This window comes from Sturnus vulgaris, chromosome 1 (genome assembly GCF_052056855.1).
Source record: "Sturnus vulgaris isolate bStuVul1 chromosome 1, bStuVul1.hap1, whole genome shotgun sequence".
NCBI lineage: Eukaryota > Metazoa > Chordata > Aves > Passeriformes > Sturnidae > Sturnus > Sturnus vulgaris.
Window position 1 is genome coordinate 21721999 of NC_142243.1, and position 13608 is coordinate 21735606.

At 42.2% G+C, this 13608-nt stretch overlaps 1 protein-coding gene and 1 long non-coding RNA gene across 2 annotated transcripts in view; one reads left to right on the forward strand and one right to left on the reverse strand.

Moving 5' to 3' along the window:
- Nucleotides 1–5653: 5653 nt before the first annotated feature.
- LOC148225106 (uncharacterized) lies at nt 5654–6799 on the reverse strand. Its single transcript, XR_015802272.1, has 2 exons — nt 6705–6799; nt 5654–6425 (listed from the first exon to the last, which is right to left on the reverse strand). It is a non-coding gene; the product is annotated as an uncharacterized LOC148225106 (long non-coding RNA).
- Nucleotides 6800–7448: 649 nt separating this feature from the next.
- Nucleotides 7449–13608, forward strand: part of ZNF804B (zinc finger protein 804B) — a 225282-nt gene continuing 219122 nt past the window's right edge. The window contains exon 1 of the mRNA XM_088161351.1: nt 7449–7556. Coding sequence (XP_088017477.1) covers nt 7449–7556 — 108 coding nt within the window. The remainder of the gene's footprint in view (nt 7557–13608) is intronic.

A 13608-nucleotide genomic window follows, 5' to 3' on the forward strand; every position in this document is an offset into this window, starting at 1 on the left:
TACTGACAACAGGATATATACAGAGCTAACAGGCTGATCTTGCTGTAGTGCATAATAAATACATCCATGGAAACATGAGGATCTGAGATCCCTTAGGTAGTACAGTGGTTTAATGGGTGTGAACAGCTCAGACTCAGGTTCTGCACTGCTTTGCTGAAGACTGCTAAATCACTTCCCTGTCACTAAGCTCCCTAGAATAATAGAATAAATTGTCACTTTGCTGAAGTGGGGAAAAAGGAAAACAGCAGGGGAAATAAATTGGTATAGGTGTAGAGATTTAAAGCATTTAAATATCTGTATTATTCCATTAATATATGGACACCAAACACATATATCTATAAAAATAATCCATATGCAATATAGATATATATTTATATAAAATTATATATCAATCTATAACAACATATTTTATCGCTGGCAGTTCTGCAGAACTTATATCTATTTATTTCTTCTCAAGTTATGCAAAAAAGTTGCTTTCTCCTTATATTTTCTTGTATCTGGAATGGCTTAGTGAACTACCATACTAAGCGGGCGTCTATATGGAGAATGTAGTTACTTACTTGTCACTTGCTTCTTATGATCAGCGTGTATAAAGTTCCCAGATCACTGAACTTTATCCAACTTGTATGACATCTCACAATTCCTCCTTGACCCTCTTTCCCCAAGAAAAAGGGAATTCTCTTTTACTTAATTAAAAACAATGAGTTTTTCTCTTGACAAATGTGACTTAAGAGTCCTTTGTAAACTCTACATGATCTTATGCCAACTGGTAGTCTTCAAAGGCTGAAGATGCAGCCAGATTAAAAAGTAAGACGTGTGCTGACAGTCTCTGGGTGCCTTATGGCAATGCTAGTGCCAGACAAAAAGGGTGACAGTAACTTGCCCTGCTGGAATTATCTGTGGGTATCACTGAGGTGTTGTGTGGATTTGCACACAGCAGGTGCAAGCATGTAAGAATGTTACTTGTGGAATGGAAGTGTAAGATAAAATACTTTTGCAGACAGTACTGGGAGTAAGGAGATGTGAATGGAAATAACCACGTGATGGAAGCTGCCTTCATCATTCCTTTGCAATGAGGGTCCTCTCCTGTTTCTAGGCTGCTTCATTACAGTTGTCCTTGGAGCTCTCCTTGAATTAAATGAGTATGAGTTGGAAAAGGGATTGACAGCTGTGGTTATGTTAGTTATTGAAACTAACTGTGGCTGAAGCATATGCTGGCAGCCTTGATGGCTGTGGATATCATGGGTAACTATGCAGAGTTTAGGCAGTATTTTCTATCTCTTTACATTATTTTAAAATAATTTCAAGATATCTATTCTTCAGTTAATATTCAATTCTGATCCCTAATAACAAAAATGCGGTAACTATACTCACCTTCTAGATTTTAAGGCCGCTAGCACATTCAGTGCTAAACTCAGGGGATCAGTCTGATGACTATCAACAAGCAACAAAACCCATGACTCACCTGTATTGTAGATGCCTAGCATATAATTAAAGTTTTGATAGGATTTAGCAGAAAGAAAATCTAACAAAACTACAAGATTTTTTGAAATGCAAACCATATTCTTCCTTTAGAAAGAGATTGATGTATTAAATATTTATGCAAACATAATAAATTGGCAAGTGTATGAAAACACTGCTACATCTTCATCTCTTCCATATATCATCTTCCTGAAGAAAAGGATTTTCTACTAAAATTGATTTGGTGTTTTGCTATATAATTTTCATAACAGTAGCTACTTGTCATTATTCTTTCTATATTCATCCTAATATAGGTGAAGATTATAGCTAACAATAAGAAGAAACCAATGGATACTATTTCTGAATAGACAATGGAACATAAATTTACATCATTGGTCACATACTCTGGAAATACTGAGCTCTTGTTAGTACAGGGTTAATGTCCTATTTGCACTACTGAGCCATGAATTGAAATGAATGCCATGTCCAGCAACCTTCTGAAAATAATAGATCTATGGCATATTTTTAAATGATTATGAAATTAGCAATTTTTCTGATATCCCAGTACTAGTAATACTTAGGTCTCTTCTTTATGACTGTAGTCGCAGTATTGAGTAATTCTCACAAGAACTCCAAAGGAAACATTATATTGTTTCTTTTAGTGATAGAGAAAGTGATACAAAGGGGCTGCTGAATGTCACATAAAAGACGTATCTAAGTAAAGTTAGAGTAAGGATGGATCAGGAGTGAGAATGAGATTCTCGTTCAACTATATGCAACTTGTTCAACTATAAAACCAGTGGTGCATGAGCCTACAGGGAAAGTAGGGCATGATTTACTGCTCTTCACCAACGTAGACACACACTCTGGTTTGACCATCATGCTGTATTTGCTGGCTGCACAATTAATAGCAAGCTGTAGACTATAAAGTGACTGTTCAGCTCTTAAGACATTCCAAAAAGCTCCATCCAAATTAAAATGGTGTCATTGATTCTGCATGGACTAGAGACTACAATAACTTAACCATCAATACTTTAAGTGTATAAACTTTTTGACAGAGTCAACTTTTGTGCAACAGAAAGCTGCTTACATAAGCAATTCGCAGGACAAATGTAACTACTTAGATTAAAATAGTCAGCCTGGGATTAAAGATGAGTATTATGTAAGTATTATGATTACTTCAAATGGAATAAAATAGGGAAGGACTAAAATATCCTAAACTAATTAATGAAATAAAGACAGATACAATGAAGATTTTTCTATTACTTATTTCAGGAAAAAATATAATTGTTGTATTTTAAGATTTAGGGTTAAAAAGAACAGAGGTTTGAAGTTGCCATTTCACTGAAAACAAAACAAAGATTTATGCAGACCAGCTTACTTTTTATTTTTTACATTCACCAGGATGAAATTTCATAAAATGTTTCCCAAAATATATGGTTCACTAAGAAAAACAAATTAAACATTCAGACTAAAGTTTATTCATGAGATCCACAGAAATGTTGACTATTCCTAATATATGGTTCTCACTTTCAAATAATTACGAGTCTTTTGGGATATTAGATTATTTATTTAAGTAAAATAGTAGGACAACTAATGTAATCATACATTTAAGGCTGTAACCATACATCAATACACTTAACAGCTGGAAGTTTCTGAGGAAACTGATTCTGCCAACCTCAAAAAGTGCCACCGGTTTCAGTGGGGCAGGAGTTGGCTTTTCATGTGAACCCAGAGGAATCAGCTGGAGCTACGGACCCCTAGAATGGAGAGGAGTGAGAGGTTGGATGTATGGGTTAGGGAAACAGTGGAGGGAAAGTTCAGGCCATTATAATCCAAGGATATGCACATATATTTCCAGGACTTAACTGACAGCCTTAAAATCTCCTTCATGTCCGAATATACTGTAAAGCTACTAAGACCTTTCTGTTATACGTCAGGAGCCTCATTGTGTGCTTTTATACCTGAGTTGTCTTGCCAAGATGTTGATTTCCCCCGCTTCCTTCCCTCCCTCTCTACTGTGGGGAAGACCTGTAAAATTCACATTTAGTATTTAGAGTATGTTTTTACTGTAGGGTTGATTTGGATTCTTCTACATTGGAAAATGTGTTAAATTAACTTAAGTGAGAATAATCAGACTGTGAAACAGTACTCAAGCTGTGTGTCTACACACCTTCTGTCCTTGTTTGCTTGTGAAAGTAAAATTTCTAGAGGTGTAGTGCCAGAAGATGCTTTGCACTCTTTGAATTTTCTCATATCTTGATGGGGAAGGATGTCTTTGTTCTTTCTAGGCACAGCAAAGGGATTGTGAAAAACATTTTAGAACTCAGGCCCTTAAGCAGATCCAGCCTGTATCCACAGCGAGGAATGCTTAGGTTAGCAGCTGGCAAGTCATGCTAACTGTACTTTTTACCTATATAGCAGAGAATATCAGTATAATGGACTTTGTGTGCAGGTGGAACTCAGATCAGGAGCGACACTTAAATTACAATTTAAATAAAATTCACCAAGCAGACAAGGTTTTATAGGTATGTCTATAAAGTACTGTCTAATGCTGCAAAGAAACATATGAATTAGCTCAACCATTAAAATTAATATGACTGCATTAATATAGTTCTAATATTCAGAGAATATTTATATCAGAACTAGCATCTTAGATCTAGGCTAGATATTTAATTTAGACATTGCATTGTGCAATAAAGACAATCACTATAAAGAATAATTAGAAAATGCTTACAGACTTTTTTTGGGGTGGACAACAAATGCTACGTAATCTTTATAAATGGTAAAATGTTTGTAAGCTGAGTGGATAGATGAACTGGAGAACCTTTCATTACTCTAACCATCATCTCTTAGTGACAGCTGCCTGCTTCTCTACTTTGTTACCTCTTGAAAAGTCACTAACACTTCTGCAAAGAAAGCATAATTTTCTGAAAGGTAGTATTTTACATTCACTGTGCTCAGCTGAAAATTACTTTATGAGATCTAAGGTAGTGAAGGATTGGACCCAGATGAAAGTACTAATGGTTAAGGCTCATATTTCTACATGACCTGTGATGAAAGACAAGAAGGTGCTGCATCTCCAGAGACTTTGGGGAATGTTCAGGGAGTGATATAATTAATAACTAACCGTTCCATTTGACAACTCTTAATCTCATTTTCTCAGGCTTGCGTCCTACAGATTATTTATAAATTAGATTGGTGGTCATAGAAACTATTCCCCTGAGTTTGCAAAGTGAAGGGAGCCCAAATGACTTCTACTTTTCACAGCAGGGTCAATTGAGCACATCATCCTCCTCAGCAGGATAAAATGAATACTGTGCAATCTACTCTGGGGAAAATAATTTCTGTTTCATACAGTACTAGTAAATGAACTGGGGAAGACTCTTTAAGGAGGAAAGTACTGTCCCTTAAATCTACAGCAGAGCACTTGCACCATTTCAGCTTGTGCTGAACCTCCTCTGCAGGTGACATGGCCAGTCTGACCATCATGCATCTCTGGCCTATGCACATGGCCTGGGTCTTTTGCACCCTCTCCCTCGCCTTGAAACAGAGCATCAGCAGCCTCATGGAGCAAAGGACTTTTCATGTCTCTTCACAATAGAAAAGGAACAGAGACCTCTATGCAAGTTGTTGAGATGTGATGTAAATTCTATTTCTGTTTCTATTCTGAGAAACACCAGCTGCATCATAGAGAAGCAAAGTTTTTGGAAGTTAATTTCATTGCCAAAGAGAAAAGGTGCTTGTTTTTACTTCCAGATACATATTCCGTGTGGAGTCGAAAGTTAAGATGCAGACCAAAATTCAAAGTGAAGACAATACTTTTATCTTTAACAGGCTTGCAGAGGAATTATTTCAGGAAGAACTTGCAGTTAACAAAATATATATGCCAACAGAACTAAATTTCAAGTCACTCACATAGCTGTGACTTCTGTGACTTGTAAGAGGAAATCATAAAAGCTCCTTTTTATCACCAAATTAACAGTGGACTATTTTTTATCAGTACAGTATCACAATTTCTCAAACTCCACTTTACAATGCAATTTCTTCCTTCAGAAAAGTCCTCCAGAGGTCTTTTGCAGGCATTGTATTGCTACCAAGCTTCAAAGCCTGATCTGTACTGATTCATAGGACTGTTTAATCTATGATCCACAACACCCGTTGGTAAGGAGTCCCACAGCACAACCACACATAATGCAAAGACCCAAGTTCTTTCATTTATTTCATACCTCAGTTTTACCAACTTAATCTGACCTCCCACCTAAAAGTTTTTACATTGTAAAATACCATATGATGGTTAACATATGGATGTTCTTAATACATTACTTCCACCTTTGGTTATTCCAAATCGAGAATTATTATGTTTTCTTTATAACATATTTATTAATAAAATACATAATATATTTGACAATTTGTATATATGTACATATACACATGTAGTAAAACAATATGGTATGTGAAACACTATACAATGCTGAATACTAGGACTGTACAACACTATTTTATATAAACAGTCAAAAAATAACATTTGAGTTGTCATTATCTCTTTATCAGTTTGGTGGATTGAGTGAGATTTTCCTTTTATTTACATTAGGTTCATAGACAAAAGCTCTTGAGAATCTAAAATTAGAATGATTGTGGCTTATCAGTTTCATTCATTAAATAACTGAAAGCATATGCTTTTAGGAGATTAAGTGAAAAAACTGAAACAATTCTTATCTACAGTTTAAACCAATCTACTTCGAAGAAATGAATGATCTGCAGGTGACTACTAAGGCTGTGTGATTTATTGATTTATTTTATCGACTTAGCAAGCAGCAGAGCAGAGACGATACTTGTGACCTGATGAGAAGAAACTGAGTCTGCACAAGCGGGTCCGAGGTACCTCGCTCCTCTGTCTTGCAGAAGGGGAGAGGAACAACCTGTTCCAGCTGTTTAGTGGTGGAAGATTTTCATACCTGCGACTGTGTGTAAATCATTTAGGTGGTAAACGACGCCACGCACCTAAATTCCCGCGCTTTCAGGGGGGACGATGGAGACAAGCCCAGGCACAAGCCGGGGGTGTCCGGGTCCAGCCCGCGCTCCCAGCCGCGCTTCCCGGCACCGCGCCTGGATGCCGAGCGTCCGCGGCGTTCACGTCCCGTGCCCGGGACAGCGCACGGGACAGCGGAGGGGAAGGAGGCTGAGCGGATGCCGGGGACAGGTGGAAGCGCAGCCAGGGGCAGGCGGGGAAGGGACGTTACCTGCCGACATCGAGGACGGGAAAGTTGGGCGAAGAGAAGGAGGGCGGTCAGCGCACCCCGCTGCCTCCCCCGCTTCCCGGCCGCTCCGCCCGGGGCTGCCGGCATCGCTGCCCTCCCCGCGGAGGCGAGGGGCAATGTCCTCCCTCCCTCCCGCCGCCGCCCCCGCTCCGGCCCTACCCCTCCTACCCCTCCTCCGCCCCCTCGCACCGCCTCCCCCCCCCGCCGGCGGAGGTGAGGGAGGCGCAGCGCCGACTGCGGCGGCCCTACGGAGGAGAGGGGTGCCGGGGACCGTGCGCGGCGGCATCCACCACCCAGCCCGGCGCTGGGGACAGCCATGGGGAGCAGCCGCCGCTCCAGCTGCCGCGGAGAAACTCCCCTCCGGATGTCGGCTGCGGGTGGCCTGCTCTGAGCAGGAGCAGGAGGAAGAGGAGGAAGGGCCGTAGCAGCGGCGGACTGTGCAAGTTGCGCTCTGCCCTTCTTCTCCCCGGCCCGTCTCCCACCCGCGGAGCAGCATGCGGACTGGCCTCCGCGCTCTCTCAGATGTGCTCTGGCTGCCGCCGCCTTCAGTGCATCCTGCTGCTGGCAGCGCTCACCCGGGCGCTGGATGAGACGGGAGCAGGGAGATCGCTGCTGCGGTTCCGCCCGCTCCTTCATGCGGGCTTCTGCTCCGGCGGAGCCAGCACCGCGGCCGCGGAGGAGCCGGGCTGCCGTCCGCCGCCGCGCCCGCCCGCCCGGGGGGCCCGCATGGCGTGCTACCTGGTCATCAGCTCCCGGCACCTCAGCAACGGGCACTACCGCGGCATCAAAGGCGTCTTCAGGGGACCGCTCTGCAAGAAGGGCGCTCGCTCGCCGGTAACTGCCACCTCCTCGCCCCCTCCCTCACTTGCCCCCCGCACGGTAGGAGCGGGGCGGGCGGATGCCCACGCTGGGGGCGGCCGGCGCGGCTGCGGGGGGCGTGGGGCGTGGGCGCCGGCTCGGTGCCGCTCCGCGGGGCCCCGCCGTGGGCGCTGCCCCGCCGTGGGCGCTGCCTCGCCGGGCGGCTCGGAAAAGTTTCTCCGTCGGCGGCTGCCGGCGCGGGGCCGCGGGGACGGGGCTGGGGGCGGTGCTGGCGCTCGGCGGTGGGACGGGGGCGGCTGCGGATTAGCTGGGGTTATCCCTGGACAGCGTCTCGGGCTCCTGCCCAGGGAGAGATTAATTTCTGACGCTTTGGTGTGAAGTTGGAGGCTGGTAGAAAGGAAGGCGCCGTGTCGGCTCCAGGTGTCGCGGTTTTGTCCAAGGTTTTGACGCGGCGGAGGAGGGGAGCGATCGTCCTTGTGGTTTCGTCTGCCAAAAGATGCACTTGCGAGTTTGTCTGCCGCGCGTTGTGAACTACCTGTCGAGACCGACAGCTAGGTAGAACACGCGTGAAGTTTGGAGCGGTCCCGCGGGGACTGCAGACCCGTCGAGCTACCCTAGACGGTGTCCGTGGGTCGCTAAGGGCGTTCCGTAGGGGCGGCGGGGAGCCCTGCGCTGCGGGGGCAGCGGGGCCGGGGGAGCCCCCGCAGGTGCCCCGGCAGTGACCATGCCCCGCTGCCTCTCCTCCGCCTCTGCGCGGTGGCTCTGGTATCGCCACCGCCTCCGCAGTCGCGACCGAACTTTCCCTGTCCCTGTGCCGGGTGTCAGCGTGTGTGTGACACACGGAGGGGTGCGGACCTGCCACCCGCCGAGCCGGCCTTGCACGAGTACCAGGGACACCTTGAGCCTACTGCTGGGATTTCCTGGGCTTCGGCAATGCCAGGTTGCGCCCCGTAACACACCTACACCCTAAATACCTTCCAGGAACTAAAGTCTGCTTTCCCCTTCTTGACTTTCAATGACCAAAAATGACAAATACTTCACTAGGCTTCCAAAAATCCCTTCTGTGTTGTGCACCAGCGCTCTGATAGAGCACCTGCAGGTTCTTCCCTTGTACTGCTGTGTCTGTCGTGTGCAATATAACACAACAGCACCGCAGGTATCATTGATCAGTCTATTGGCTGAGATGCCTTTGTGTTCTTTGACCCATGAAACCGATCCACTTTCCATTCTCGTGTGTGGAACCCCCTGAAATGCAGGCAACATTTACTGAGGTCTGTGTTCAAAACTAGGTCAAAAGGAAAAGGTCTCAAAGATCTAAAATGGGGACAAGCTTGGTTGTAAATACTTCTGATTTAGTAGAGCTTTAACAACTAATGTTCAAGTCGAGTAGTATCAAAAGCATGGGAAGATACTACTCTCCAAATGCTATGTTCCAAATCCTTAACTTTTCAATTTCTTTGCCTTTTTAATTGCCTAGTGACTATGCACACCACTCCGTTACGTCTAAATATCTTATGAAATAAATTTGTCTGACTCGACTAACAAATCATCTCTTCAAACACAGTTCTACTAACAAATAGTAATTTTAAATACAATTCTGCTACCGGGTGGGAGTAATAATTTGTTTGTATGTAAGTAACAGAGAAGACCAATGAAAATTTGTGTTCCTTATTTTTAAAGGTGCATTTTTAAAAAGGATTTTGTTTAAAATTAAAGCATCTTAGTCTTAAGTGAACCATCTAGGATTTAGTGAAAAGGGAAAAAGCTGTGAAGTTGAAAATTAATCTCAACTCTCTTTTACTGTATAGTGAGCTTTCATGTGAGCTTTCCAGGGTTTGAAAAAAGTAGCAAGGGCACTTTGTATTGCTTTTTCACTAAGACACAACATCTTGTTTCCTAAATTTGTATTACCAGAAGTTGGTATGTTTTATATGTTTTGGGGCCATGTCTACTGAAAGGACTGACTTTTAGCAATCCTTAGCTTTCATTCTGAATTCTTGAGGGAAAACTTTTATTTCTCTCTATATATTTCTTTTCTTAAAAAAAAAAAAAAAAAGAAAAGTTTTCTGTCTTTTCTTTTGCCTTTTTTTAGTGGCAACTCTTTGAAGCTAGTCAGGCTTTTGAGGTCATAGGCTAAGCTCTTTGGAGAGTGTTGGACAGCTGATGGGAGTAAAATTGCATGATAAAGTTGTATTAATGCTGGGTAATTGTAGTTCTGTAACTTTTTCATGTGCTTGATATTTTGAATTTCTATTGGTTTATATATGCTATTTTCATACTTTGAAATGGAAGTTCAGATTTTAGGTGACAAATAAAGGATGCTCATTTGGCACAGAGGGTAATAGTTTGCTATTAAATATTGAAAGCAGTGAGTAATTTGCATGTAGCTACAAATTTATAACTTTCCAGATTATATCCTTCTTGCTTATCAGTGTGCATAAAGTTGGGAACAGTGAACAGCAAACAACACCACCTGGATACATTTTACATTATGGATGTGGGAGTCATGCATATTGAGATTTAGTATTCACTGAGACAGTAACATTGTTTTAAACATGAAAAATGCCACACACAATGCAAACTCTCCAACTATTGAGTTAAACTTGAGACCTCTTCTTATACTTAAGAAGGAAATCTTAAGTAAGTGGCATTTATTTGTATTCCCTGTGCTGTACTTTTATTTAATCCCTCCTGGTTATAACTTTGAAAGATACAAGTTATGTCTCGCAGTCATTTTTAAAATGTTGAATTGGAAGCAGCCTTGAAGATTTGATTTCATCATTTATACCATTAAACAATCTTCTGTTTGTACACTATGAATGATCTTATGCATGAGTCTACGTAGCCTTTAATGGATAATATGTACCTTTCTATATTTAAAGTGTTCTGTATTAACAGACCATGAAATGTCAGTAGACTTAAGGCTATGCTTTAAGAAATAAGAACAGTGGTGAATATTTTAAACACCTTTATCAAATTTCATGGGTTTATGAACAAGGATTTTTTTCAGTCTGGGTGTTTATGTAGTATTTTTTTAGTACACTTTGCTATTATTGTGGCAGAAACAATTCTGGTCCTTCTTCCTAGTATGCAGGGAGACCTTTAGCTGTAGTAGTTCTAATGAGAACAAGATATGTAGAGCTACAAGGATAACACACTTTGGGTATGTAATGAATTTGTCGTGATGTTCTCATTAAATCCTTCAAAAAGTTTACCTTTCCTTTGCCCACTTTTACATGTTGGAGAAGGGACTAGCCACGAATATCACAAAGTTAGTGGTAATGAATTCAGAAAGAGGGGAATTAGCAGCAGTCACCAGTGAATCCTTTATCAGTGGAGTCTGATGGAGTTACATGGGGAAGGAAATGCTGAGTTTGAGCATGATGTCAACATTACTAAGGATACTGGACAGTAAGCCAATGAAGGAAGCTGCTTATTTCAGAGGCTTGGTTCTGTGCTTTAAGTTTTTATATTTTATCTGAAAAATTATGTTCAGGAACATATTATGAGCATATTTTCTGCCTGAAAATTGCTATGTAAGGAAATGCATTATGATACAGAGATATTACTTATACTTCAGAGTGATGATATTGTCTACAGGATTTTTGAGTCCTGAATAGATTACATTGATCAGTGTACTGGTTTTAAGTCATGATAGATAAGGCTGTCATACTCACCTGCAGCTCAACCTGCTCAGAGGTTTACTGCCATGCTTCACAAGCCTGGGAAAACTGACACTGAAAAGGACTTGCCTGCAAAACTTTTAAAGAAACTTCCAGGATACAGCAGAAAATGGTACTGGGAATTCAGCAGATGGCCCCCTTGCTTCTGAATCATTTCTAAGCCAAGGATGTTATTAAGGTGCACTGTTCTTCCTGTGGCTTTTTACGATAAGATATAAACAAAGTCTCATTTACTACTCAGTATTTAAAGATCCTTTTGTATTTTGAAGGAAATAGAAGGCTTAGAAGACCCAGTGCCTTAGCCAATTTCTGACTTGGCTAATTATTTTTCTTCCGTTGTTCCCTGCAACTTCAGCTGAATACAGTATTTTTCATGTACTTCTCTAAGCTGTTTTCAAATAAAGCTGTCAAGCAGCTGCTCCGTTGCACTGGGTGCCTGCCTGAGTTCTTTGAGTTGTTGGGGGTGGGAAAGGCTTTTCTGTTACACAGAGTTACCTTTAAAAAAGCACAGCTCTCACTCCATGTTCAGAGGCTCCAGTAATTCTAATTAAGTACATTGCAGGTACTTGAAAATAATGATGGTTTAGTTGATACTGAGCCATGCGCAAGCTGTTTTAGCACTGAAGCAAATAGAACCAGGGCTGAGTAGCACCTTAGCACTCTCTGCAGCAGATAACAACTCTAGGCACGTGGAAAGTTGAAAACTTAAGTGAACCTGAGGACTGAATGACTGTAAATAGAGAACAGGAGGGTTATGGCATGGGCAGCTGTCTCCGTCTGCCTGAGATCAGAGCTAGAAACACTGGCATAACCAAATCTGCCACAAAGTGACAGTGTTGTGTTTGCCACCAACCAGTGCTAGCACAGTTGTCAGAAAGCAATTTAAAGGCTAGACATAGTGGATATGTACATGTGAAATATGGTTTAGGTGACAGCAAGTTAAAGGAGGAGCCACCTGGGTGATTACTGGAAGACCAAATAACTTGTGAGTTTCTGACTGTCAGCAAGTCATCCTTTAGCACTGTGACTGCACTCTCAACAGCACTGAAAGCAGAGAGGAAGGGTGTGCTGGGCCATACAAGGAAAATGCATGGAAAGTAAAATTTAAGTTAGGAAATAGAGTCTAAAGGGTACACTAAATAATAAATAATATACCGATAATAAACCAGTGACAAAAGGAAAGGGGGGGAAAACCCCAACTGCACTAACAAAATTTTGTAGAAAGAAAAAAAGAGAGAAATTGTACAGAAGCTGGAAAATTGTACTTTCGCTATTCTGTGCCAGAAGTCTCTGGCAGCTGCCTCCAGCAGAAGTGGCTGCCTGCCAGGGGAGATTCTGTGCACTCTTCTGAAAGCTTGGAGCTGGCTTACAGAGGCATCTGCCTTACACAAACCAAGGGCAGGCACTCCTGCTTAACTGTTTCTCATCTCATCGATTCCTGGCACTTTGTGTCTCAGAGTGGGCTGAGTGTGTTTCCTACCAACCCTCCTGCCTCCACTGTGCTGGAGAATATGAGCATTCCTGCAGCCCACAATCCACCTTACAGTGACCTTATTTCCTGATTTCATGGTTCCTATTACAATGCTCTTTGTGCAATTCTACGACATGTGAAAGACAGAAAGAACTTTCAGAAAATGGGAATGTGCTTTTTGCCACATGTAGTCTTGCTGCTCGTGCCTTGTATTAAACCTGGTTTTGTGGAATGTATCACTTCTGAGCATATTTTGATTCTAATTCAGTGAGTGGGTAGCACTTTGTATATAGCATTGCAATTAAATTTAATCATCTTCATCCAATTTCTGCTGGGCCATTTCCTTCACCCACAATTAGCAGTAATGTTAAACAGGTGCTTTATGTCTGACAGCACCTTTCCAGCAGTCTAATATTTTTATTGGTCCCTCAATTGAGTTCGTAAACTCAGATCAATTTCTCTGTTATTTTGCACTTGGCAATGCTTGTTTGTCCATTAGTTCCAGAATTATTGCCATTGCATCCATTTACGTTCTCACTTTCAGTTCATATGCATTTTACTCACCCAGAGCATTTAGTTAGGTTTTCTTATTTTATTTATTTTTTAAATTCTGTACTGTGTACAAATTTGAAAATGAATGTAGGGACCTAGTGATTGTGAAACAGGTGTTCCCTGGGATGGTGGTTTGAGCTGTTACCCAGGCTCTAAGTATCAATGTTCCTCTGCCTGTTCAGCCCTGTTTTCTGGACTCTTGCCCATATGTGCTGTCCATGGTAAGCACTTGCCTGGCTTTACTGGGAAGGATGTTCCAGTTCCTTCCTCTGTCTAAATGAACGTTTTGTTTTGGCCACTTTACAACTAAATAAACAGAGTAACTTCATTTATGTGAATGCTTGCATGTGAGATTAGATTC